This window comes from Rhea pennata, chromosome 4 (assembly GCF_028389875.1).
Source record: "Rhea pennata isolate bPtePen1 chromosome 4, bPtePen1.pri, whole genome shotgun sequence".
In the NCBI taxonomy this organism is placed as follows: Eukaryota; Metazoa; Chordata; class Aves; order Rheiformes; family Rheidae; genus Rhea; species Rhea pennata.
Genome location: NC_084666.1, coordinates 41,270,521 through 41,297,668, shown reverse-complemented (window position 1 = coordinate 41,297,668; position 27,148 = coordinate 41,270,521). Strand labels below are relative to the sequence as shown.

Below are 27,148 nucleotides of genomic sequence, written 5' to 3'. Positions count from 1 at the left end.
GACACCTTCAGCCCAAGTACAGGCAGCTCCCTGGCATTCGTTGGCAAGGAGCACAGCTCCGTGTTTCTGCCCCGTGAGGCCGCGCTGTGCCTGGCAGCCCCTGATGCAAAAGCATATTAGTCATTCCACACAGGGGCTCAGATTCCTCACAGAATTCCTTTGAGTTTTCAGGGGATGTTGAAGGTGCTTTCCAGGAGGTAACAATTTGTCCATCAGTTCAGTTTTTGACTATCTAGTGTCAAGATTAAAAAAGAGGGCATCTTGAGAGAGAATAATGACTGCTCTTGTAGCTAAGAGATAAGGCGAATTACAGGTTTCTCTGTGTGGTGTACATTGTCTCAGCAAGACTTTCAAATACAGTAGATCTTAGATGGAGAAGCTTCATCCCTGCCCAGTTTAAGAAATGGTGTTCTTTGCAAGTTACTAGCTTTCTGTTTTATGGTTGACTTTCCTACTCTCAACTCTGCTAATTCTGGAACATTTTGATGTTTTTAAGTTTACTGAATTGTTACTACCTATAGCCTTTCAGTCACTTCGATGGTAAGAGATCCTGCAAAAGGCTGCTGTGAGTTGTTACTACTATTTTTTTTAAAACAGGTTTCGTGTTACTTTAACAACTGTTATATTTCTTCTGGGCTAGCTACCAATACCACTGCTAGCAGAAGAGAAGTCGTATGAGCATGTGAGTTGCACTCCTGCAGAGTCTCTAGAAACTTGGGAAAACCAAGTTGTTTGAATACCATTGACACTATTTGGCTATTTCACTATTTTTGACACCTTCATATACATACGACAGTGTCTTTGTAGGTATTTGTAGTACTGTCTTCTAACCAAGCTATAGAAAAGACAGATTAGTTCTAACTATGTAACAAATTTACAAATATACTTAAAGGCAAAATTGAATATGTTTGTATTATTGAGGGAAATGGCATCAAACTATGGCAAGGCATGACCCATTGCACTTAAACATAAGTGACCAGAATCTTTTTGAACTATCAGAGATGGTATGGTTTAAATAGAGGGAGAAGGAAAAAAAAATATGTATTGCTCAGAATCACCGGAGGATTCTGTGGGCAATGAAGGGGTTTTTTTCTGCCTCTCCTCCTTAAAGTAGGAGCAGCCTTTAAAGCAAAGTTATTATTTGAAGCCTACGCACTGAATTTGGTTCTTGGAAAGCGGATTTATAGTTTGTGACCTGAGGTTTTAAATGTCTTAAGGCTGACTACTATTAGAAACTATTAATGTAGTTTCAGCTATGTCCCACCAAATCTGGCAATAGTGGAAAGTGTGTGTCTCTGGAGTTCTGTTTGTCACTTGAATTTGCTGCAATACTGCATAGGAATGGAGCAATATGTAATATCCTTTATCCTCTTTGCATTACTTATTATTAATTTATGTGTAAATGTAAAATTATTACATCATTGCATACTATTGCACATATTTATCTTTCAAAATGTGTCATTGTTCCAAAATATTAGTCTGCTGGCATTTGCTGATAGTGTTTTGCTGTTGTCTACTGCTTTAGTAAAGGAGCATGCACATTACATTTTCAATAAAACTGAAAGGTCTCGATCAGAAATTAAGTCTCTGAAAGATTTGGCATAGACCTAAGAATATAAGCATTCCCTAAATCTTCATACAAAGACGTTGTACAAATCTGGTTAATGGCTTAATACAGCTATATAAAACTTTACCTTAATAAGGTTGTGAGATATGACCAGTATTTTGTTAACACTTAAAGCCACTAGGAATAAAATGAACTCCCATCTTCCACTTTCTGGGCAAGTACTTCTGCCTCTACACTGTAAAAAAAAAAAAGTAATAAAAATAAATACATTTTACAAAAAGTAAAATTATCTGATGTACACAAAATCAACAGTGCAACTTTATTCATAAAAGCTCTGTTCTTTTAAAAATGATCTCCAAGTGTCCCCAGGCAGCTATATTTTCTTCCCAGAAATGACAATGTAAACATATAATTCCAAGAACTAGGAATTCATTCACCCCCCTCCCTGCAGGAAATGCTGAAGATAGCCCAAGGCACTTCATATGCCAGTTATTTTTGGCTCTCGTTCCAAGGTGCCTAGCTCTCATGCGTTTAGTGGAGAGACTAGGTGCCAAACACAGGGTCTGGATACCATTTGGAGGGGTGACTGCTTAGAAATTACACATATGGTAGTTAACTGGTAGATGATAGACTCCTTTATTGTATAGTTTTAACCTGGAATTTTTAAAATTAGGATTCTGTTCCTATTTGACGTGCTGAACTTACTGTAAAATGACCTGTAATAAAATCCTTTCTATTAATTTCATAATAACAGGGTAAGAATCCCAAGGCATAAGAGTGGGAACAGTGTGCATTGTGAAGTTAGATAATATTATCAGTAATCGAACAGTGAATCTGTTGAAACTCTGATTAGGGGACAGTCATTGCCTACATGAAGATGCAAAGAAAGATAATGTGTGATACCAACACCTGGTATCCCGTGAAGGTGGGCTGGGCCCATAGGGAACCATAGGTCACTCGTGCCCTTTTATCGCAACAGTGGGTCCGCTGCACTTTTGTTGTCATCAGGGAGCAAGCCTTAATAATAAATGAAGGGCAATGTCTAGAATACTTTGAACTAAGAAGAGCAAACCCACAGAAAGAATTTAGATAAGCAGGCAGTCATAACGGACTAGCAGAAGGGACAAAAATCTATAGTATTCTCTTGGAGCTACCGCTTCTCCTATTTACTCTAGAGAATTTAACTTCTTCAAATAGGCTGGTATCCAGCAAAAACAATTCTACTCACACATTCCTTCTATTTCTGGAAATTGTGTGATGAAGTCTATAGATTAAACCAGCAGTCTTCATGTTTATTTCTTCCTTTTACTGAGTATCAAAGGAAATGATGTACCTAAAAAGACACAGGTGTGCTTTCTGAAAGAAAATTTCTCTTTCCTGAGGCAAAACTCTCACAGGAGTCCTTGGTGAGGTACTTCCTTAATAAGGAGAGCAGAGGAAAATTAACTGCAGTTACTAATTATAGTGTATAGGGCCATGGAAACCAGTAAGTGCATTTTCTGGGTTCTTTATAAAACATACATGTTTTTCACAGTGATGTGTATGTGTGATTGCTAAGCATGCTTATTTTCTGATGGTAAGATTACCTCACTCAAGAGGTTAAAAATGAATGATTAAATTTATTTATACAGTGTAGTGTGATTACAGATATATAATTATCTGCCATTAAATTATGCACAAAATTGTATTCTTTATGCTAATAAATTTTAAAAAGCTTTTTCTTTTCTTAGAAGATTAAGGTACACATGAAAGCTATCAGTTTTAAACTATTTTTAGTAGAGAAAGCTAATTCTCTTTTTTATTGTCATAAAAATAATTTTGTCAAGAAATAGGTTAAGGCAAAATGTCAAGTAAAGAAGTTGTTTCTTCCATAATTAAGTCTCATATTATGTTTTCTGTTCCTTGTGGAGATAGGCACTTTGATAATAAGTAAAATTCACATTTTAATATTCCAGTATATTTTAAAGCAGTTTGAAATACTGTGCTAAATGCAACAAAAAGGAATAATTTAAAAGATTAAGTTCTTTGAATTTCTGAGTCCAAAGTGCACAGAACTTTGTGTCACTTCCAGGCCTAATGTTACTTCTCCTGGAATTCCAGATAGTAGCAGTCGGCTGAAACATGAGTTCAGTTACCAAATATAGATGAGTAGGGTAAGAATTATAGTCACAGAGGACAGATGTAACTCATAGGCAACCATCTTCTCGATGCTTACTGAGGACCAAGCAATCTTTAGTGAATAGCTGGAACAGCTTTAAGCTTTCTTAGAAAAAGAAGGAAGGAAGCAGCTTAACCTGCCATTAATAATATTTGAGATTCTTCATGCTGGCCTATTCATTATAAGGTCTGTTCTATGTTTTCTGCTAAAATTAATTTAATATACTTGGGGGAATAATTGTGTGGAACTTCAAAAACCAGGGGAAAGTGAGTACCTTTGTGTTTTAAAAATCTTATTAGACACATTTCTTTCTTCATATTGCTTCTTAGAACAAGTTGGCTTTAGGTTGTTACTTTTTAGGCAACATTTTTTCTTTGCTCAGCTTCCCCTAGATCAGGATGCTTATACTTTCTTGAAATGAATCCTTTGATTTTCTATTGCTTCCCATATTTTGTTATTAATCTCTTGGATGTCTTAATTTGATGAATTATTCAAATGCTTTTTAAGATGATTGTAACTATAACCCAGTACATTTTGAACTATTTACCATATTGTTTATTAGAACATCTGTATTATTTTGTGAATATTAAAATATTTTTGATATTTTATTTACTTATAATTTTTATGTATAAAAATTGCACTACATAAATAGTTTATACATAATATAATAATACTGGAGTAAAGCTAAATACTTATCTGCATGCAATACTGTATTTTATGTTTGTGTCTTTAAATGATATAGTATATGGCTTTGCACATTACCTAATGAGTAATGATGATGAAACCTGTTATAAATATGCTGTAGTCTAATGCAGAGAAGCCAGAAATAGCATTAGATATGTCTTATGTTCTTATATGCTACTTGATAGGGTTAGAGATATTTTACCTCTACTTCACTGTAATTACAAGTTGCTCTAAGAGAATAGTGCTTTTATATGTTACAATGTGACTGAAAAAAAAAGTCTTTATACTATAAGCTTCCATTCAGATATCTAAAGCTGGACATGCAATCAATTTTTAGGCACCAGACCTATCTCACTGAGAGAGCTGATCAGCACTAGAAGTTGCAAGTAATCAGCACATGTTTAAACCCATTCAATTTGTCTAAGCACCCAGCTATAGACTGATTTGCCTAAATTAAGACACTGGACTTTGAAAATTACAGCATACTTAGCCATTATCTTTTTCTCTATTGAGGGACAAAATAGCATAAAACTCAGCATTAGGAAAAATGTTCATTCATAATATATTTGTTTTAATCATCCTGTCACAATGGATGGTAATAGGTCAAATTGTCCTTTAACCCAGAACACACTGAAACAGCAGAAGAGCACAAGGTAGAAATCAACAAAGTTTTTCTGAATATAGAATATAGCACTTTGAGAAGTGAACAAGCTAGGAACCAATATGAATCAGACTGGAATAAAGGTATCAACTGAAGCACTAATATTTACAATAGATTTATCTAAATAATAAACTAGCATCTTTGTTTATTTGAATATAAGTTTGGAAAAATAACTAACATTCTGAAGATAGAAACTCTCTAAGTTTAACCCTTTTTTTCCCTGGCATTCATCCAGTTCATGGCCTAACAGCTGAGCCTCTAGACCAACTGTTTGCTTGGCTTCTCAGATTCATTCTCTAAAGCTGTTCTGTGATAGTCAGTTCTACTGTATATACTTTTTAAGATTTTGTTGACAATGCATTGGCATGGTTGCTAGATTTGTTGCCCTGTAAACACAGATAAAAGGAAATAAATATGTAATCATAGCAAAGCCTAAGCCTATCAGTGTATTCTATAAAAATGTTTCGTATCCTAGAGCATTTTGGTTTCCTTATACTTCTTTCTCTTATACTTCTCTGTGATGCGTTGTGATCTGTTGGCAAGGTGTGTAAAGATATCAAGAAATGCATATGCTATGCCAAAAATTCAACTCATTTATCTGTCAGTTGATGGCTACAAGCTGGGTAAGCCCCAGTGAAGTGACTGAAGTTAATTGGAACTTGCACAAACTGATGTAAAATACGTCTGAGTGCAGCTCGTAAGTGTTAAGCCATCTATCACTGAAGAAATATTTTGGAATATTAAGTGAAAAATATATTGTTTTTAAAAATCTCCTTGTGCAGAATGAATCTCGTAGAAGTTATTGTAATAACTGAATAACTTAATAATATTGTAATATTGTAATATATATTTGCCAAGGATAATTGAAAACATTGATGTTCAACTTTAAATAAATGCTTTACAGCAGCAGCAATTACTTTTAAGACCACAAGACAGGATGGACTTTCAGACATCCTTGGGACAAGAGAGCTTTCCCTGATGTCTTGTTTCTTGCTGGCAGAGAACTCGCATCCTCATTTTAAAATTAAGTGAAGAGAAGCTGGAGGACACACGTATGCTTCTGGACCTTATGATAGTGATACAAATTTGCATTGTACACTCAGGTGGTGCAGGATGATACATACATCATGAAATCTATTTCTTCCATGTTGTACATTTAGCACATGGTATTTTGGTATTCTACTCATCAGTGTTTAGAAGAATGCTACTAAATCATATTTAAAGGTAACAAAAAAAGTTAAAAACATGAACACAAAAACCAAAATATTGTGAAATACATTGTCAACATTTATCAGAAAGGATAACTTGGGAATTTTAGTTTGAACATCCTTGGCACTTAAGAAGCATGTTGATTCTCATAACGGTTTCAACTAGCACGGTATTTTCCTCTTGGAATTCAGTAGTTTAGTATCTAATAATCTGGAAAGCAATGCTAGAGAGAGAAATGTAAATATATTCTCCAGATCGTTATAAGCCTAAAACACAGAAAAAGCAAAGTAATAGCAGAGATGTGAAGTAATAAATCACTCAGATCAGTCAAGCAGAACTGAGCTTGTGCTAGCCAGAGAAAGGATGTCTTTCTAGGTCTAAATGATGCACACTAAGAGTTCTCATTTCCACCTAGATGACTTGCAGCTCTGACCCTTTCTAAATGGAAACCAAAGTTCACAGTAAGTATTCCATACACTGCTAGGCCTCTGCTCATCTCCCTGTTTTGTGTCCAGTTTATGAGAATTGAGACATAATAGGCCTTTTTTATTGACAAGTTTAAAGAATTGTATTTGTGTCTTCCAGCATGCAAGACAGAAGCTGTGGCCAGGCATTACCTCTTTCTTTAATGCGAAAGGAGGCTTACTGTGCAGAGAGAGGCACCAGTGAGGGATACCCTGAAAATTTGTCAGAAACTTCTTCCTCACATGACTTTTTCTATGGTTCCCTGTCAGACGTACAGGATGGGGAAGTTTCAAATGAACTCTCTGCCTTCCTCACCCAGGAGGAGATATGCAAGAGCCTTGACCTAGCTTGGAAAGCCATTGCCAGTTCTGTGAAGGAAGATCAGAATGCAGCACCAGAATTCACTCATTATTTCAACACCCCTCTCTCTAGACCATCAGAAAATGCTTGTTTCGGGGAGACCAAACTGCACAAGCAAGATGCTTTACGGAGGCCTCAAGCAAGTGGTCTGACTTCATCTGCTGCAGCTCACGTTCTCCCAGAGAATCAAAAGGAGTTGTCCACTTCACCTCAAACAACAGCTGGTTTTGTTACAATCTCCAGGAAGCAAGCAAGCACCTCACCTTTACTAACTGCTAGTCCCAGCTTTATTCGAAGTCTGAAACATTCAGAGAGATCTGGTCCAAGTGTGCTGAAGACAAGCCCAAAATCCAAATCGGCATCCCAGGGAGAAGTTCCTTTCAGGAACAAGCTGTGTGACAAAGCTGCCACATTCATTGAGGAACTGTCATCTATATTTAGAGAAGCAGCAAAGGCAAGAGGCCGAAGTCCTGATGGAGACTCTTCTTCTCCAGACAGTGGATACCTGTCTCCTAAGAAGAAACAATCAACTATGATAAGTACCTCAGTGAACCAGGATTTTGACACACTATCTCAGCAGACTGAGCCTGAGGCAAAATTACCTGGAGCTCATCTCAATGCAGAACAACACTTTTCTGAAAAGAAAAGCATCACTCAGCAGAGTGAAACAGTCCTTTGCCAACCTTTCATCAACATAGACAAGAATCAGTCTTCAGCACCTCGATTCACTCAGAAGCTCCGCAGCCAGGAAGTTGCTGAAGGAACCAAAGTATTGTTGGAGTGCAGAGTTTCTGGCAACCCAGACCCTGATGTCAGGTAAGCGCATGCCTTTCAACAAACATCACAGACACTAGATTTCATCATATTCTGATTGTCAAAGATACCTAAGGAAAGATACCTCAGTGGGCCTGATTAGAGGTACAGTATAGAAGCATTTTGGTAGTTGGTCTTGTAAGAACTGTAGGTCAAGCAGTAGTTACAAAACACATGGACTAACAGATTCTGACCTTTTCAGTTCTCTACAACATTCCATTGGTTTCTGCTTAGGAAATGAAGTCCTGCTTGATTCAAGGGCCATGCTGCAGAAACAGAAAGGGCATTTCCAGAAGACATAAAGATGTCTGTGTTTCAGAACTTCTCTTTTGATATTTTGTAGTGAAAATTACATACATATGATTCTGTTTGATTATAAAACATTGCTAAAGTTTTTTTTTTTTAGGTTAACAAGTGTTTAAACAGTTACAAAAAATGTGTTTGCAGTACCAGTGAAGGTTGAACTCATACTAATTTCCACTGCCTACCTTTCCTGCTAAAACTAGTAGAAGTTAAGGTTAACCAGCACTGCACACACAGTATTTATGCTTCACAGATCTGAACTTTAATGCTAATATGATTGCTTGAAATGCCCAGAGGTAAACTATACCTCTAGTTTTAATATTTTCTCAGAACTTATTCTTGTTTAAGGTCAACTAAGTGTATCTGATATCCTTGAGAGAAATTTTCCTCCACAAATTACTATTTGGACAGTAAAGAATTTGTAGTTCCCTGTTGAGAACTTTTTGTAAAGGTTCTTTAGTCTGAAGACTAAATAACTATTCAAAAATTTTCAGCTTTTACTGAAATGAATGTGACAGTTGCTTTCCTATAACACTTGAATTTCTTCATGTCTTCTGTTGTAAAATCTTTCACCATTCGGAAGTTACTATTGTTTTGTATTAAGTTGTCCTGATTGCTTGCTGATACAGTCACTTGTATAATAAGCCTTGCGGCTATGCAAGCCTACGAATTCATATCCATCACTAAACAGTGTCTTCATATGCACCATAACTGAACTCATGCTTTGAGATCAGCCTTTAAAAAAGGGCACAGAAAGAACAAACAGAGCTATGAGTTTGCAAAGATTAGATCTTTGTCAACAAGATTAAAAGAGTACAGCTTTTTTGAAAAATCGTTTTATGTGTTTTCATTCCAAAGCAATAAAGAAACAGAAGAATGTAGCAAATATCTCAAAAGACTCATGTTGGTGATTGTTGAACATTATTGCCTTTACCCTTATCTGAATTTCCAATGAAAATGCATCCAGACAAGCTAAATATTGAGCAACTGAAATTTTTACAGAGTCAGAAGATCATTTGTAGAGGCTTAAGTGTGTTCAGTTGTTTTTGTCTACAAAACGGAAGAAGTTGTATCTCAACACCTTGGTTATGTGCTCAAGCTTAGCTTCCCCTCGACAGTGAGGCCAGTTGAGCTCCTAAGCCAAGACAGGCCTTGCATCTAAATACTCTAAATAATGGAATTTCATCGTGAGAGTTGCAAACAGTCAGGAAGCTTTATGCCCCAAAAATGGGAACATAATCACCTGTACTGTGACTCCCATCAAGCAGTATGACAGCCATGTCAGTTCACTAATGGTTGTTTTGGTATTCTATTTTTTAATATTTGCTGAAAAAAAATCACAAGAAAAGGATTCAGCTTTGTCCCGCTGTAACTGTTAGGTCATAGCAATGCTTTTAAATGGAAATTTGTTAGAGACATGGACCATTAGTCATCTGCGTGTCTTTCAATAGCCTATTTGAAAGTCGTTTGAATTTGGTTTTCAAAGTTGTATTTTGAACTTACACGCTAGTCTAACATGCAAGCATACGCTATAGTGATAGTTAGTTAAGATGCTAGTTCTCATTCCATATATGGTCTTTCCGTTTCATGCGTGAATTAAATTTCTCATTTAATATGCAGATCTATCTAGAATTTGACATTTGAGAGTATCCTAAGAAGCAAAACATTGATCTTTGACTTAAACACATATCAAACCAAGTTTTTCAAGATACTTAAGACTACTTACATGCTTAAGCACTTTACTAGATCAGTTTCTGTACTTTAAATCTTCATATTGCATTAGTCAGCAGTCTTTGAGGAAAGTAGGACAGCAGCAAAGATAGAGAAAAAGAATGGAGAAAGTGATTTGAACCAGGCAGTTAATATCACTGAGCCTTCAGAGCAACAGATCAGTGAATTTCGTTATGAATCTGCATCAGGTTTATCTTTTAGAATTCATGAAAAAAAAATCATAAAGCTTAGCTTAATATGGCGTGAGCTATAAAGTGCTTTTTTTCTGCATAGCAATAGAATCCACAACTAACTCTTTTATTAAACTAAATCGAAAAGTGATGTTAATTTGTTCTTCAGCCATCCTTGCTAGACTTGATATGCATGTGGAGATATCCAGTGACTTACATATGCAAAGCTACAACAGCCTATTTATGATTGACAGTGTTTTTACATGGAACCACTTTTGAAAGTTTTTGTAAATATTGTCTATATTGGCATTAAAAAGTGGCAAAAATCTTAAAACACTAACTTCAGATAATGACAGAAAGCAATTTTAGAATCCAATCTTAGAAGCAGCAACTTGATTAATATATTAAAGCATTTTCCAAAACAAGGGCCCCTGACAGGGCAACTGTGACAAATAGGTGTTTTTACAAGGAGGAGCTACTGTGAATATTGTCGAGGGAGAGAGATAAATGGAAACATTCTCCATAAAATAGAAAGATCCATTTCAAGAAGAGGAACAGAAAATGAAAAAGTATATACTGCACTGCGGTTTTATTTATTCTTACAACCCTGGCATAGTTCTGGATGCAAAATACTTTCAGTTGTTCATTCTCTTTCAAACCTCCATGAAGCAGGCAAGGGGAACGAGTGTAGAAAAAGCCATACAATTACAAAAAGCAGAAGATCTTCCTTTCTGTGCTTTCTCTCCCAGATTTTTCTCCCCCCCCCCGACTTTCCAGCCTGCCAGTACATTGTCAAAATTTGTGATACTGGCACAGGCTATTAACTGTCAGTAATTACTTTGTTGCTGTTGGGTTGGATAATATATTGTTACTGATATTCTTGAGTTGTAAAAATAATAGTAGCAATAGGTAAGGAAAAAAAATTACTATGGTAAGATCTTTTCATCTTTAGCTTAACCAAGCCATCCTAAACTATCTGCAGTCATTGGAGAGAAGTGCATCTATCAAGAGCTATTTATTTCACCTTGTTGGCACATTGACAACAGAAGGAAACTAAGGGGACTACTTTTGATTAAACAATTATTACGTGGTTATAATAGGTGAGATTAATCCCACCCATTCATGCGTCTGTTTGCCAACAGACAATGCGGGGAAATAGAGTTACTTTGCCAACTCATATCCATAGGTAATGCAACTAGAAGACAAACTACAGAATTGTTTTTAGTTACAGGTAAGAATTCAGTATGCTGCATATTGCCCCAAAGGACATTAGTTTTCCTAGGATTTGACTTTGAAAACAGCCATACTTCTGTAACATGAACTGCAAGCTTTCTTATGAAAGTTGTCCCTAAGAAAACAAGAAGCAAAAGATTTAATATAGAGTACTACTCATTAAATCATTAATAAGACTATTGATGTACTGAGAATCAAACTGTAGACAATACTGCTTTAACTAAAATGAAAACACAATATGTTACAAAAACTTTGTGTTGGCTTGAATATTTTTACAATCATCAGTCAATTATGCCTTAATACATACTTCAGTTCACTGAGTTATAAAATGTGTTTTGTGGTCTTGATCTTAAAATAGGCAGCATGTTGGCATGAAGCATTTCTAAGAATTACAAAATTACTATTAAGCATGTCCATGATAAGAGTCTATAGTGAATAGACATTTACTTTCATAATAAGGTAAAAAACCTCACTCATGCTCTCACACTCAAATAGCCCACCTATATTTTTTGCTGCTGGTACAAGTACCATTCTGTTCAAAACAGATCAAAAAGCATTAATTTCTGTTATGAAATACAGACTGCATAGATGAGTTTGGTAACACCAACAAGGTTGCAGTGTTGATACCAGCAAAGATACACTGTTGTAATGCTTCAGCATCTTATTGCTGTTACTTTACCTAGCAGAGCAAAGAGGCATCAGCCTTTATTTCTGTGGTAGGACTGTGGAAATACACAAAAACATTAACTGCAGTAGAAAGTTACGTACAAGCTGTGGACCTTACATTTTTCATAGGTTTTTTCATCATTTTTGTGCTCATTTCAGAGGCTACTAATATCATGAGGTGTACAGAAATTCTAGAGAAAAAGCCCTTTCATATTCTACAGACATTAAGAGATACTGAGCTTTTCTGAACTTTAAGTGTTACACAAATCATTAAACAAGCAGATAAATCTTAATCACTGAGCAGAATGAATCATGGTAAACACTACTGAGATAACAGTACATGATTTTAAAATCAAGCGTATTTTTAAGAATATCAGTTAATTTGTAGCTCTTGATTTTTTCAATTTTTGGAACTCATAATTGTGCTATATTAATAGCTGAGCTGTAGCAAACATACTTAATGCCAACTTCTGTTTCTTGCAAAGCTCACTCAGTTTCATGCACTTTTCCAGTCCACCTTCAAATTTCTTTTATTTAATAATTAATAATTCTATATCTGACAACTCAAACATTTGTGGAAAAAACCTTAAGATACATTAGTTACTAACAGAAAGTTAAATCACACTTCTTAAGTTCCCACTAAAATTATATTTTCCCTTTGATTTCCATTTCTTCGTGGATCTTAGAGAGAGAAGAAACATGGCAGCTGTACCTCAATAGCAATTAGTTTTTGAAGTCAATAAAATTCTACCCTGTGGCCCATCCTGTAATCATGCTCACTTGGCTGAAGAGGTCACTCGGAGACAGCATGGGCAGAGCTCTCACGGTCCAGATTTCTTTACAGGGCTGAGCACCACAAGGGGGCACTATAAAGCCCCTTAGATACTGAATGCTTGTGAACAAATCACAGAACAAAAGGTAAGATGCTTGCGGTTATTTAGGAGACCACCTGACTACAAAAGTCTAGAGCAAATATTTGAATCAAGTTTGGGGCAAACTCCAAACTCCTATCCCTAAATCTTGGGAAAAAGAACATATACAGACAGCTGTTTTAAAAAATGGATTCTATAATTATATTGCAGCGTTAACATTGGCTAGGAGCTTCTAAACAGTTGTACATTATCACATATGCAGGTCACTTCCCCTCTTTCTGGGGCTGCAGAAGAGTTTTATCCTGAATATCCTGTAGAGAGCTAATATACTACAGTGAACAAAAGACAAGTTTTTTTAAACTAGTAACATGTTGTTGCAGAAAGTATGAAAAATACTTACTGTTTGTGCCACTTTCTGGAACAGTCCTGTATATTTGGGGTTTATACAAGTTTTAAACAAAAATAAACAATAATAATAATAATAAAAAAAAAAAGCCAGACCCAGTGATACAATACTAGTTGTCCATTTGCTGCATTTAGGGAACAAAGAGAATCTAATTTTCTGAAGTGATGTGCTTGAACAGCTGTTTGAATTTCTGATTTGCAGTACTTTTGAAAAAAATCTTTTTAGCATAATCACATGAATTAGATTCTGATTCTTCCTAGAAAAGTTTGTTTCAATAACATAGCCACTGCAAAGAATATTTTTAGAACTCTCTTCCTGTGGTAAGTGTGATAAAGACAGAACAAGCAGGATTTTCATTTTGTATCTCAGCTGGGAAGACAATAACCAGAAACCATAGTTCCTAAAGCAATACGATAGTTTAATGGTGATTGTGATAGTTTGTGGCAAGAAAGAAAATCAGTAAGTTGTTGTTTTTCCTAGCACCCAACGAGTTGTCCAAACTAGTATTGGTATTTAACGTATCACAGTTTATTCTAGATCCCAGTAATCTTTATAATTGGCTTTCTTCTCTTTTCATGTTTTTTTTTTTTTTTGAGCTAATCTTTGCAAATTCCTTGACCTATTTCAGATCTGAGCTAGAATCTCCCATTAACTTACTACTCTTCTTATAAGACTAACATTCTGCAATCTTGCTATGCTTTATAAGGAACAAAATCTTCAAGTGCAGTACAGGGACATGGATTACGTTTGAAGATTATGTGACCAGGAAGGCCTCTTAATTTTTGAGTTTGAATGTTCATAGGTATATTTGATACTGAAAGTAAGAACTGTTTGTTGTCACTAAGTAGTGTGTTCTAAGTGACAAAACTTGATTCAAAGTAATGCTCTACAAGAGTTGAGCAAATAAACTTAGAAGTTGCAAGTTAAATTTCATTTGAAGTTAACACTCAGGTAAGAAAACAATCAGCTATGTTTCAAGAACCATTATATTTCCTCAAAATTTAAAGCTTAAATTACTAGTAAGAAGTTAGGTATCAAATCACCAAATTTGGACACTGATCAGAACCATTTTAACATCACCAAGCAACCTAAATTCCTAGCTCGGATCCTCAGATTTCTTTTGAAGAAGTTCTAAGGCATATAAAATATAAATTGAAACGTAAGTTTGCTGTGTTGTTCTTGTAACTATTATACATAAGTAGCTGTTGTTCAGAAGTACATCAGTATTGCAGTGATCAAAGTACTCAAGTTAGCTTTGAACTAGCTAAAGTAGTTATTAGCTGGGAGTGTACTTAGAGCTCCTCAGTATTTCTTTCACTACTTGAATATTATTTCTGAGATCTGGTCTGAGTTGAAAGCTGTGATTATAATACTTACAGATATCCACCCAGATCGTGTAGCACAACAGCTATTGATACTTTTTCATACAAAATATATTTTCTTCCTTTTTTAACAGGGAAGTGACAAAAAAACACAAACACTCTGTACCTAGTCCACAGCAAGAACAGGACTTCTCTCTTTCAAAGAATCTACTTACTCTTGTTTTCTCTGAAGTGCTGTATAGCTAAGTTTTATTCTAACAGCTAGCTGAAATTCTTACCTAGAAACATTACATGCCTGTAACTAAGAATTGTAAATAGACAACACAAAAACAACATACAACACTTAAGTTTATAACAAAACCTTAATACCTGAAACTTCATAAAGCCTACCCAGTTTTAGGACCCTTAAGAAGCTTTGAAGTATAAAACACTGTCTGCAGCAGTTTTGTAATAATAAAGGGCCTGACCACCTAGTACTCTATAACCATGCACAGCTGTGCAGAACATTGAACCTCAGTTAAGGAGTACTTAATGCAATTCTACACAGCTGGGTGCAAATTCAGCAGTACAGGACAACAGTGACTCAACTATCTAGACAACAGTTGGTAGACCTTTCTAAAGTTTTGGGAGTGTAAAGGATTCATATATGTAATTTCTTTTTCTATTAATAGTCTATACTTCAGGTAAGGAAACTGTAGGTTAAAGGTGGCATTTTGTTTCTTAAGATCTCTTGTGTGAATTTTGTAAGTGAGAGAAAAGTAGATAAAGGTGTTCTAGTTTTATAATAGTAAGCCTTCAATACTTTTTGTTTTTAAGCATAAGTAGCTGTGTATACCTGTGTTAATGTATAGCCCTGAAGCACTTTTGACAACATTAGGTGCCATTAGTTAAAAAAAGATCTGTTTTCTGGGCCTGTTCTGTATGTTTTTCAAGCTCTACTGTCTAATGGTTGTCTTCAGAATAGTTACTTTTACCTTTGTAAAATCTAAGAAATTCTGGTTCAGATCCTGCTTTTCAAACACTTCCAGATATCTGATGTTAACTTAAATATATACTTAAGTTATTCAGGATGGAAACTTTGAAAAGCCATTTCATGAGTAAGTTGTTTGAAGTATTCATTAATTCCCTTCTTATTTGTTAACCCAAAACTGATGAAAGGTCCGAGAACAAAACTCACTGAGGAATGAGATGTCTAATGTGTCTTACAACAAAATCAACTAGACCATAAGTATTGTGGCTGCAGTGATTGCAGAAATACTTTGTAAAAGATTAAAAGGGATAGTATGTGCTGTGTGTGGTAGGAGAGGGCTGTGACTAGAAAATCATTAACAGCCACAAGTATTGTTTTTCTCACTGTAACAATCAAATATTTTACTGAGTCTTAATATGATTCACACAAATTATTTCTAATGCATGTGCACATTTCAAAGTTAATGAAGCTCTCTAGTTTTTAAGAAAGGATAGAAGTGGGTAACAACTCTGTAGCTGAAACAGAAGTACTACTTTATTCCTGAAACAGTACTGACTGTGCAAATGCTTATTTCTAAATTCTTACAATTTCTGTTATTAAGGAGAATAATTGTCATTTAAACCTGTCAAAATTTATTACCATTAGTGTAATCATTGCAAAGGGGTTTTTTTTGTTGTTTGTATGTTTGTTTTTCTCTAAACACTTCACAGGTTTCTCTAGCAGCCCTAGAAATCTTAGAGCTTCATCTGCTTTAGTGAGTCTCTTAATCAGGTATTGATAATTTTAGGATGAAATGACACTTTTCATTTTAACTGAAAGGCACATACAAGGAATTTTAACAACCTTTAAGCATAGCAATTATATCTTGTTTGGCTTTTTCCTTTGCTCTGTTGGCATACTGAATTTTCTGTTTGTACTGGAGGTGGTTTTATTTTAGTTTAATAACAAGTGCAATATTTTATAGGAAGAATAGATATAAAACAGTTCATTAAGTTATTTGTTAGTTTCTATTACATTAGTTCACAGTGTTGTAATAATTGCTTATGAATGATTAGACTATTGTGGCAAATAATAGTGTTTAATTATGAAACCTTTTATAAACAAGAAATCTCTTCACAATATTTTGCATTTATATCTTACTGAGTTCATGGAGTTAGGAGTTAAACTACTCACAACTGTAAACCTTATTTTTTGTATTCTCCCTATAATCAGAATAGTTTTCTCTATGAAACTTCTTTTGCCCAAAAGCAAACATGTTTTCATACACTAATCTACAATAGTCTTCTAATACCAATCCTGACTAGGATCCTGCTAACCTGTGTTCTTCATAGTCTCCTCCAAAAGTGAGGAGAGAACCTTTTTTAAGAAGGGACCAAATTCTTGCACTTCAGGAGTTCTTTGAGTCAAAAAAATTTTTTTTTTGTAGGTTTGGATGTTCTTCTCTGTTTACAGCATAAATGATGACATGAAAATGTAAACATGAAAGTGTGATACTATTGCTGAGTGCAAATAGAAAAATATTGTCAGCCATTCTGATCTGATAGTGCCTTCACTTCAGAACTCTGCTCAGCATTAATGTATTTTATTTGCATTCAAATTAAGATGTAGTTTCTAAAGTTGTGCGACTAATGTCAACAACCTCAATAGTTTTCTGTCACAAGACTATTCTTTTCCTTACTCTTCCTCATGACAATAATCTCTTTTGTTTTCTTAATGTACAGGTCAAAATAATAACCATTTTTAGTCTTGACCTTGTAAATCTTTTTCCCTTCTTTCTTTTCCCTCTATTCCCTTCTTCTATCCTTGTTTTGTTGGACCTTGTCGTTCCATTCTTATGTCTTGCACTTTGCTTGCTTGCTTTCTCTCATTTGAGATAAGGCCTGTCTCTCTCCAGTTTTCCCTGGAGGGTCAGTTTGCTGAGCGGAGCTGGAATGTTGTGCTGAGAGTCACCTCAGTGACTTGTGAAAGTACTTCTTCACTCTATTTGTCTTAGAACTGTGCTCTGGACAAAAGGATTTTATTGGCGAAGTGAGGGATTATTCCCTAGGGTAAATGGTTAAGCCATTGCGGTGGCTGCCCATAGTAATTTGTGACCTGCAGGTTTTAGGTGGGCAACATGTATCTGTCAAATATCTTCCCCCTCCTCCCCCCCGCCTCTTTCTTCAGTCATTTTGTGTCACTGAATCTTACGAGTCGACACTGTCAGGATTTTCTGCAGCTGGAGGAAAATATACTTTGGAGTCAAAGCCTCTTCAGAGTCATGTGCTTCTCTGCTTAAAAAAAGTGTGGGGACATATCTGAGAAATGCTAGTAGTGCCTCTGTTTTCTTGATTCATAAATAATACACCTTTTCTTCTTAGAACCATTGAGATCTTGGAAGGAGGAATCATGATTATTACTGATCATCATTCTGCTTAAGAATAGCAATTGGGTGGCTCTTGTAGTGTTTTATAATCAAAAGTCCTGTGTGGTCTGACTTGTTTTTTGGTCTTATTTTGTTGTCTAAAACCACAGAAACAACTGGGATTGATAATGATGTGGTTTTTAAAATGGGCATTTGGAAAGTCAGACTTTTTCTTAGGCGTAAAATTTCTTGTAAGGTCTGGATGCTGATAATGCAATAATCTATGAAAGTTATATAAAATAAACAGATTATTGTTTCAGGCATAATTTAGGCCGAGAATTCCATCAATATCATGTCATGAATATTCCAAGATGTAAAAATCAAGAATGCGTGAGTTTTTTGAAAGCTTCAGAGAGGAACTATAGGGCCAAGACCCTGGAGTTATTCTTATGCTTTGCTTATTTCTTGTCTCTGTAGAACAGCTTTGACTACGTGATGTATGCATTTCCTGATTTTTTTTAGTATAGACTTTGTACATCAACAAGCTCTTTTTCCTCAGGGCTGGAAGTTCATCTTTCATGATCACTAAATGATCTTTAAAAGAGAAAAGCTGCAAAATTGCATACTTGCTTTTTGTTTTTCCATCTTGAAGTATCATAGGGAGAATAAAGCCAGTTAGGTGTACGAAGAAGGATGTTATGAGAGGCAATTGTAAAAACAATGGGACAGTTGTTGAAACTAGGACTGTTCTCTCAAATTGGATTTAGGGAGAAAATTCCAGCTCAGTTAGTTTATTGTTCACTGTCTGTTTGCAAATACCAATGTCTATCTTTTGGTGTATTTCTAATTACATTACTGAAACTTTAAAGGAATCTCAGTTCACTTCTTTATTCTGCTGTTCTGCTTTGTCTGCCTCTCGGTCAAAGAATGCAGATCTAAAATTCCGTGCTAGTACTCTACAAATAAATAATGTATTAACTGCTATTTATAAAAAGATTCAAAGATTAGAAGAGAATGTTATCAAAGTACTGATACTATGCTTAAAGGCAAATATGAACAGCTTGAAAGTAAATTACTAAAAATTACTCTTCTAAAATGAGAAAAATGGTGCTGTTATCTGCATAATGAATACATATAAGAACTTTTGTCTTTTATTTACATAGGAATTGAATGAGACTTGGATGAACTCTGAAATAACAAAGCACCACGTCTTCAGAAAGCTCTTTCACTGTGTTAGTTTTGCCCATGTTAAATGTTTTTAGTTAAAAAGTAAGCTTAATTGAAGTAGTTTTAAAATGCAGATTTTCAACAAAAGCTGCACTGAAACGGGGCCAGAGGCAGTATTCCAAGAGGCTGCTTTTACTTCATGTTTCAGCATTAATTTATATGTCACATACCGTCTCTTGGCCATTCCAGCATTGTACAAAATGTCAACAGCCAAGAAGTTTGTCAGTGAGGAAATACATTAACACTCTTGTCACAGACTGATTGAAAGCACTGATCTGTGAAAATGAAAACTAAATCCTGAGGCTAACTAGAACAGAGGAGAGAATAAACTCATATGCTTTAGGAATGGACGATTTTATTGGTACTGAAAATGTGAAGAGAAATGTGTTAGTGAGACTTCTTGAGAAGAGAGGCCTTTGGAATCAGTATTTTTGGCATCGTTACTTATCGATGTTCAACAGGTATGCAGTGCTATTCCAAGTCCTCTTTAAATCATTATGCTTAATATTTCTTGACATGTTTGTTCATTTGCCTAAAGGCAATACCACATCTTGGATTGTTTAAGTTTCTTAAGGGTAATTACAGCAATTTAATAACCTTATTTAAACAGCACATATTTTTGTAGGATACAATACATTGCTTTATAGGTATAAATGAAGTAAATACAATTATCACTTTGAAACTTGATGCCTTAAAAATTCTTTCTTAATGCAAAACTGTCATGTCTGAAGCGTGTTCTGTAAATGCATTCGTGACGACTATAACTTTAGAGATCTGAACTACGAAATTGAGCAAATGGGAGCTTTCTGCAAACATGCATAGTTGATGACTGAAAATATTAGACTTCAGTTTATGAAATTAGGGCTGACAGGACCTTGGGGGAGATGGAAAAGGCTATGGACTAATAGCTTATAATAGACCAAACACAGAAGAAATATTGTTAAACAGCAGTGAAAATTGAGCTTATCTTACTAGTTCTAGAACCCATGTGGAAAGTATGTTTTCCTAACAAGTGTTACAGTTTGATAGGACTCTGGTAAGTAGACTAAGTTTGGATAGTTTGCTAAGATGGAGGTTTACCTTTTAAGCCCATGCAAAAGTCAATAAAGAAGGAAAAGGAAATTCCTTTGCCCACCTACTCTCTGTCACATATAGGAATAAGAGAGTAAATACTTTCATGGCACATGTATTTCCTTCCCTGAGCACAGAAAAGGACATAAAATGACATAAAGTGAGTAGGAATGTTGAGGAATTAGCTATGCTTTCTTTGTATGCCTGGTACAATCGTACTTGTGTTTGGCAACTGAAGGATCTTCTACCTTTCTGAGCTGGCTGATACAAGAACAGCAACAAATAGGCATGTTACTGCTGTAAACCTCTGAAGAGCTTCTTTTCAGTGTAGCTTCTCACATTTGCTTTGTCATTGCTCTTCTCCATAGTGAAGCTGGTAAAAAGAAGGAAATAAACAAAAATTACGGGAAGCTGGTTAGGCTACGCAGGAAAGGAATGTAAGTGTGAATCAGTCCATTGTTTCTGCTTTATGTGCTTTCTAAAGATGCACTATATGCATAGCAGCTCTTTTGGTTTAGTATATGTGTAGTCAGACAAGGGCACAAAGTAGCAATTGCAACAGTTTCTTCCATTAATCTCTAAAAGATTTCTGGAAGACAAAACCCCTAAAAGCTCCTTGGGGTGTAACATCTCAGTGAAGGTTTATTCTGTAAAAAAAGCTAAACTTTCAAAATGTTGATTTTTAGTATCTTAAATAGTATCTCTTAACTGCATAACTGTGGATGTTTAATATGCAAAAGTGTAAAAAACAAACAAACAAAAACTTCTAATTCTTTCCTGAAGCATATGGAAGGTGAAAAATGGTAACAACACAAAATACCTTGTGACTGAATAAGATGGTAGGAACCACTACAGTGCCTCAGGTAGTCATAAATTCCAAATCAAGCAAAATGGAGAGAAAAATGTAACCTTGCGCTGCTCTATATTTTTTTTTTTAAACCAGTGATAATTCAGAGTGATGCAACTTGTGAAATAAAAGCAGTACTCTGCCCAAGCAAAATTTTGTTTTGCTATACCAAAACTTCATAGCAAATAACTCCTGTCTGAACTGGGGACAGGGACTTGTATCCTTGAAAAACAATAAACTTTCAGCTTTGCATCACTATAAAAATATTTTCACATGAGACAAAATGGATGTTACTTTTGATGTATGCTGACGTAACAGTTTCTTAACTATCAAGCAGTCAGATGGTCAGGAAGCAGTCACACAGATGGAATTAGGCTTCTGCATCTACCTACAGAAAGGAAGGAGGAGGGATGTTTTTAAAGTGTTCATAAAGGTTTTTGTGAGTGTATGTGTAAATATGTAATAAATAAAGCATGAGTCCTTATCTTTTTTGAGAGCTTTATGCAAAAACATTTTCATAAGAAGCTTAGAAACTTCCATCTCTCAGTGCATGCAGAAACTGGTAAGGAAAATGTTGGTTGCCTCATCTGAGACAATACACAAAATGGGAATTGGTCAGTAAGAATAGTGAATAATTGCAAACAACTAAAATAGTGGGGAATTTGCCTATGACCTGGAAACTTGAATAGAGATCCTTATGACATGTTTCTGTATATCAGGAAACAAGCAGAATTCTTAGACATATACCTAGGTAATCTGTGTACAGAATAGATTCTACTTTATGAAATAATTGGGAGGAATAATTCAACTAGATAATTTCATGTATATATACAAAGATATTTTTAAGATGCAGAAGGGGTACTTGCCTGTATAGAAGTATCTTATCTGATGAACTGAAGTACTACATATGAAGGTGCTTGCTATGGACCAGACACCAAGAACCTTAGTTTCCTTAAATGATATGCTACAGTTAGTGTGGTACTACTCCATAAATGGGTGCAAATCTCAAGATCAGGAGTAGTTTCAATCAGAATAGATTAGACTTCCTGTGGGAAAGGGAAATATCTTAAAGGACTTGCAGGTTTGAGGTAATTAACAGGTAGAATCGCTCATAAAACTTTTTTTGTTGTTTTGTTTCTTTTTTTCAGCTACCTGCAGGTCAAAGCAAGTAGGACTAAGACTTTTGTGCAACAAATCCATTATGAAGACATGTTTTTATTAGTCTAACATTAACATGCTGCTTCAAATAAAAGTGATTTTATTGTTCCATTGTATTAATGATGTATATTTGCAGTGCATGTATGCCTTAATGTCATAAAAATAATTAATACTTTTGCACTTAAGCAGTGCCTTTCATCTGAGCATTTCAGTGCTTTATAAACGGCTTGTGTAATATGTGAGCAGCTCTAGATTATCTCCTCTTATTTCATAAGGGTGTGTTTGTTAGGTGGCCAAGGCAAGAGGATTAGAGAAATACAACCCATCTCTTGTTTAGGATGCAAGTGACAAGTACACATGGCTAATTATGAGTTTTGTTTTGTTTTTTTAATGTCACAGAAAATGATGCATGGCCCATATCATTGCTTTAGGAAAGACCACTTAAATATTTGCCCTGTGAGTTTAACTGAACTAAATTGAACTGTGTGCTTGCTACTCCTATAAACGAGTCTTGACAAGCATAAGTTGAGAATGAGCTTCATAATACTGCCTAATGTTTGGCCATCATCTGATATCTTTGCATTTTGCTGTTCTACTACCTTTTTTCCCAGTGACATAATACTTTGTCCATTTTACTAACAATGTACTGATAACTAGGGGCTAGGTAGAGTATCAGATGCTGTCACAACCTGTTATCCTTGGTTTATGCTTTCCAGATAGCACAGGCACAATGCAGTGAATGATATTCTCTCAAACATCTGCAAATTGATAAAGTGTTTGTTCTCTCTTTTGTATGTAGGCATATATTCCTAGTGACTGTCAAGTCAGAGAACATTGCAAAAATACATCCTAACATTATCAGTCAGGTAGATAAATGCCCTCAGTGTGTAAGACAAGTAATCAAGTGTGATGTATAGAGGGAAGAAGAGTGGTTTTATTTTATTTTACTTTATTTTTGAGGTAGAATAGTTTTCAATAACGGGTTTCTCAATTAGATATTCTAGATGCTTTATGTTGGATAGTTAAGGCCATGGTGAATGTACCCTGAGATATTCTTTGTAATAGCACACTTAAGCTCAGAGATCAAGTAAAAACATGGATCTTATAATGACAGTGATTGATAATTAAAACATAATTGGAGGGAAGTCGTTCTTTTTTAAGAAGCAGGATCTATCAAGGTTTCCAATTAGTGTCTAATACTACTTGTTAAGCACATAGTAACCTATTTTAAGTAGAGTTTAGCTCAGAAATCAAATACCAAATTTTTTAAATACCTGGAGAGTGAGATGGAGATTTAGATAACTTGACATACTTGTTTTCAACGTAAGCATTATTCTAGAAAAAATAATGCAATATACACATTTTGAATAATGTAGGTTAATTCCTATAAATTTGAAGTTGTTGGAAGAGTGAATGTCTCCTGCTGTTGTCCAAAACAGACTGATTAAAAAGCATACTGGCTTCAAACTCTTATTCCAGTTTATGATAGCTCATGTAATAGAACATATGTGAAGTTCATCAAAGTTTTTCTGATTTGCTTACCTCTTTTTGGAAACATGTTGCTCTTCTAATGTTGCATGTAAATACTTTCTTAACAGCTTAATTTTGGTCTTATTATTTTCTGAACCATGTAGATTATTAAATTAACAAATTCAATATAAGATGTAAAAGTGGCTTTTTAATTTTTCTTTACATACACTACATATATAAAATCCTTCTGGTATTGAAGGAACAGACGGTATTCAGTTAAATACTTTTGTAGGCAAAATATATTGTTAGTTCCAGTTAGACCCTCCCTTCAGAATTTTGTTTTTAAACCATAAAGACTTTTATTAAGATAATTGACCTAGCTATTTATCAAGTTGTCTGTTTAAAAGAGTTTTGTTTGTACTGCCTGTAAACTCTTCAGCGACCATTTGATATGTGTCTCAACTGGATAAACAAAAGTTGCTGAGTATATCAGCACTTTTGAAAAAAAAATCTGACAAATTGTCTTACAGAATCAAAGATATTAGTAAAAAGTGGGGAAAGTTTGTTTTTTTCTTTTTTTTCCCCTTTTTTTCTTTTTTTTTTCCTTTTTTCCTTTTTTCCCCTGCTTAGGGACCTGCCCTAATTCTGAATAACTAAGCTACTAAAATTTTAGTTTAAACTAACTTTGCCCTATGGAGTATCCTGAGAACATGAATTCCATGGTAATCAATGAATGGGATTTATATTCCCAGATTGTTTGAGTTCTCTTGGACACTAATCTGGAACATCTAATTTCAATATTATGTATAATATAACATAAGTGAAAATTGGTATTGTATTCCAAACTTATTTAAAAAATGAGGAAGGGATATTAGATGACTTTCTCAATTTCTTTTTCTGCACTTTAACAACCTTCTTAATTAAATATGGATTTATGTCTCTTAAACTGTGATTATATTTAATCACTGATATATACTGATCATCAGAGAATGAAATATGGAAAGGAAGAAAAATCACAGAGAGGAAAATACTTCTCCTTATCTCTGTATTGGATAGTTTCCCCAAGAATCCTTGAGAATATATGTATGTTACAGTCTTTATTATCAATTAATAGCAATATTGCCTGGGCTTGAAGACTTCAATCCTTTGTCACCTAGGACAATAGAGCTGGATAATTTATTCTCAATTTATAATTTGCTTTGTACTTGGTCTCTTGTGCACTGAAGAATAAGAGAAAATACTTGTAGCCTTACAAAGGTAAATGTTACTGTATGCTTTTTGCCTTTTCCAAAGCAGTATTGCTGCAGGTGTTGGCTTTTAAGTTTAATTAGGGAGGGTTGGTTAGGTTGGTACAGGGGGAGTAGCTGATTCTATCTGAGCTTCCTCAGACTTGCCCGGTAGCCAGAAGGAATGTATAAAAGCCTGTCTTTTGTAGCTCCTGTGAAGGATAATTTTGGAGTACTTTACCTGGAAAGGAAGTAGATGGTGATTTGCAGTTACCTGGGAAGCTGTTAGGGAAACCAAGCCTTGCAGTTCTAGAACATGCTGCTGACAGCAAGCTTGGAGCCTGGTAGTTCGGAGTTTGAACCTGAGAATGGAGAGAGATTCTAGAGGATTTCTCAACAACTGACTAAAGCCTGTTTTCTCCAAAAAAACAAACAGAAATCCCCAAATTCAACCTAAAGGAGATTAAGTTAATCTCTCTTACGGGATAGAGGAAAAACCACTGCTGTAATCCAGCTAAGTGGCAACTTGAAAATTGAATGTGTATGAGTTTACGTAGTATGGCATCACAGGCAAAGCCACACCAGAACACAGGACTGCACTAGGACCCCTGGCAAATTCCTGCGTAAACTGATGCCGCAACTGGCTTTCAGGAAAGCCTTTTCCTAGTTTAATAGCTACAGCAGGCCCTCTATATTATGTTCCTCCACAGTTTTTGTCCTCAGAAGAACTACTCTTCAGGTGTATGACATGAAAATAGCTATTGCTTTAGGTTTACAAGAAAGATGTGGTATTGGTTTCTCTGGCTGTTGGTTGGGGATAGGTAACCTTTAACAGATGATCATGATTTAAGCGGGACTTTCTCGCTCTGCCATTTGTCCATTTGAGAGATGGCTCCAGTGTATCAACCTTCAGCAAAAGGTTGTGCTGCTACTTCAGGACTTTGCATTTTAAACACACTTAAATTTATTGATTTTTTTTTTCTTCAATTAGTCATACTATCTACATTGCAGATTTTAGCATAGTGCAGCGTGACGTGGCATTTACAGCATACAGCCACTATCTACGTGTGGGTGTTTTGATATTATGTATTTTAAAGCCACTACATTATACAACTTATGAACTTTGGACTGCAATAAAAATGTGGCATATGCAGCTCACTGACAGCTGAATCAGTAGCTTTAAAATCGTTTATATCCAGTGCATGCTCCTTGTACTAGAGTTCTACTGATCCTTCTGCTTTCATGCCTGTATGGCTTTGCTGATCCCAAGGATGATGCTCATGTGCTACAGAGTCATTTTTCCATTGTCTGACAATGGCTTTCTTGTACTCTTGTTTTCTCAAAGAACTTGCTTACCTGTAAGTCAAATGCTACTTTCTAAATACTGATCAGGTGCTAAATGTTAATGTGAAAGAGGATATTGCTGTTCCAACAAGCATCTCTAGATTGAATTTGTATAACTCTATCTTTTCTACTTTCAGTTAGAGCATTGTAATGCATTATATGCCAGATTAAACTTCAGACACTTAGGAAGATGAGCTGGTGCATAATATAATAATCTCTAGTGCAAAAAGAACTTGCTTGCAGATTTTGCATTTAATTCAGAATCTAGGGCAATGCTGTCGGTTTTAGGATGTAGTTTAAAAAGTTGGTTTTAACCAATGGAGTCCTACAGTGGCTTCAAACTTTGTTACTTAATTTCTGTCCTCTATCTCTTTTTGTTACACAAATATGTGATTAAGACAACCCAATGCACATGATATTGTTTTGCTTTTCCTTTGTTTTTTTTCTCTCCCTACCTTTTGCTTAATTCTGTAAGTCCTAGTTCGTAGTTCAGGTACACTTTTTAAGAGTATATTATTTCTCACCTTTTTGTGGAAAAGAGGGTGTGAGAGTTGGCAATGTTTTAGGCTGAGGTTGCTTTTAAAGGGGACGTTATTTTTTGTCATGTGTTTTTATATTGTTAAAGTAAAAATAAGCACTACCTAATAGTGGATTCATATTTAATTAGTAGAATGAGTATCCAAAATCACAGGTAATCACACACTAAGAAATAGAAAATAATCTAAAAAGCATATTTGCTGAAAAGCTTCTTTGTATTCTTTTATTCCCTTCTTTGTATTCTTTTATTCCCTTCTTTGTATTCTTTTATTCCCTTCTTTGCCTTGAGCATCTTAATTGAGAAATTTCATTCATTTAGATAAAATGTTAATTT

The 27,148-nt window shown here is 35.1% G+C and overlaps 1 protein-coding gene across 4 annotated transcripts in view; it reads left to right on the top strand.

The window, feature by feature from the left end:
- The first annotated feature begins 3,775 nt into the window (after positions 1-3,775).
- PALLD (palladin, cytoskeletal associated protein) overlaps positions 3,776-27,148 on the top strand; it is a 211,971-nt gene continuing 188,598 nt past the window's right edge. For 2 of the 4 annotated variants that reach the window (XM_062573798.1, XM_062573796.1), the window contains exons 1-3: positions 3,778-3,911; positions 6,695-6,740; positions 6,865-7,920. In XM_062573798.1, the coding sequence (XP_062429782.1) occupies positions 6,866-7,920 (1,055 nt within the window). In that variant the 5' untranslated portion in view covers positions 3,778-3,911; positions 6,695-6,740; position 6,865. Of the gene's footprint in view, positions 3,912-6,694; positions 6,741-6,864; positions 7,921-27,148 lie in introns of all 4 variants that reach the window. The other 2 variants (XM_062573799.1, XM_062573797.1) reach the window with 2 other exon arrangements.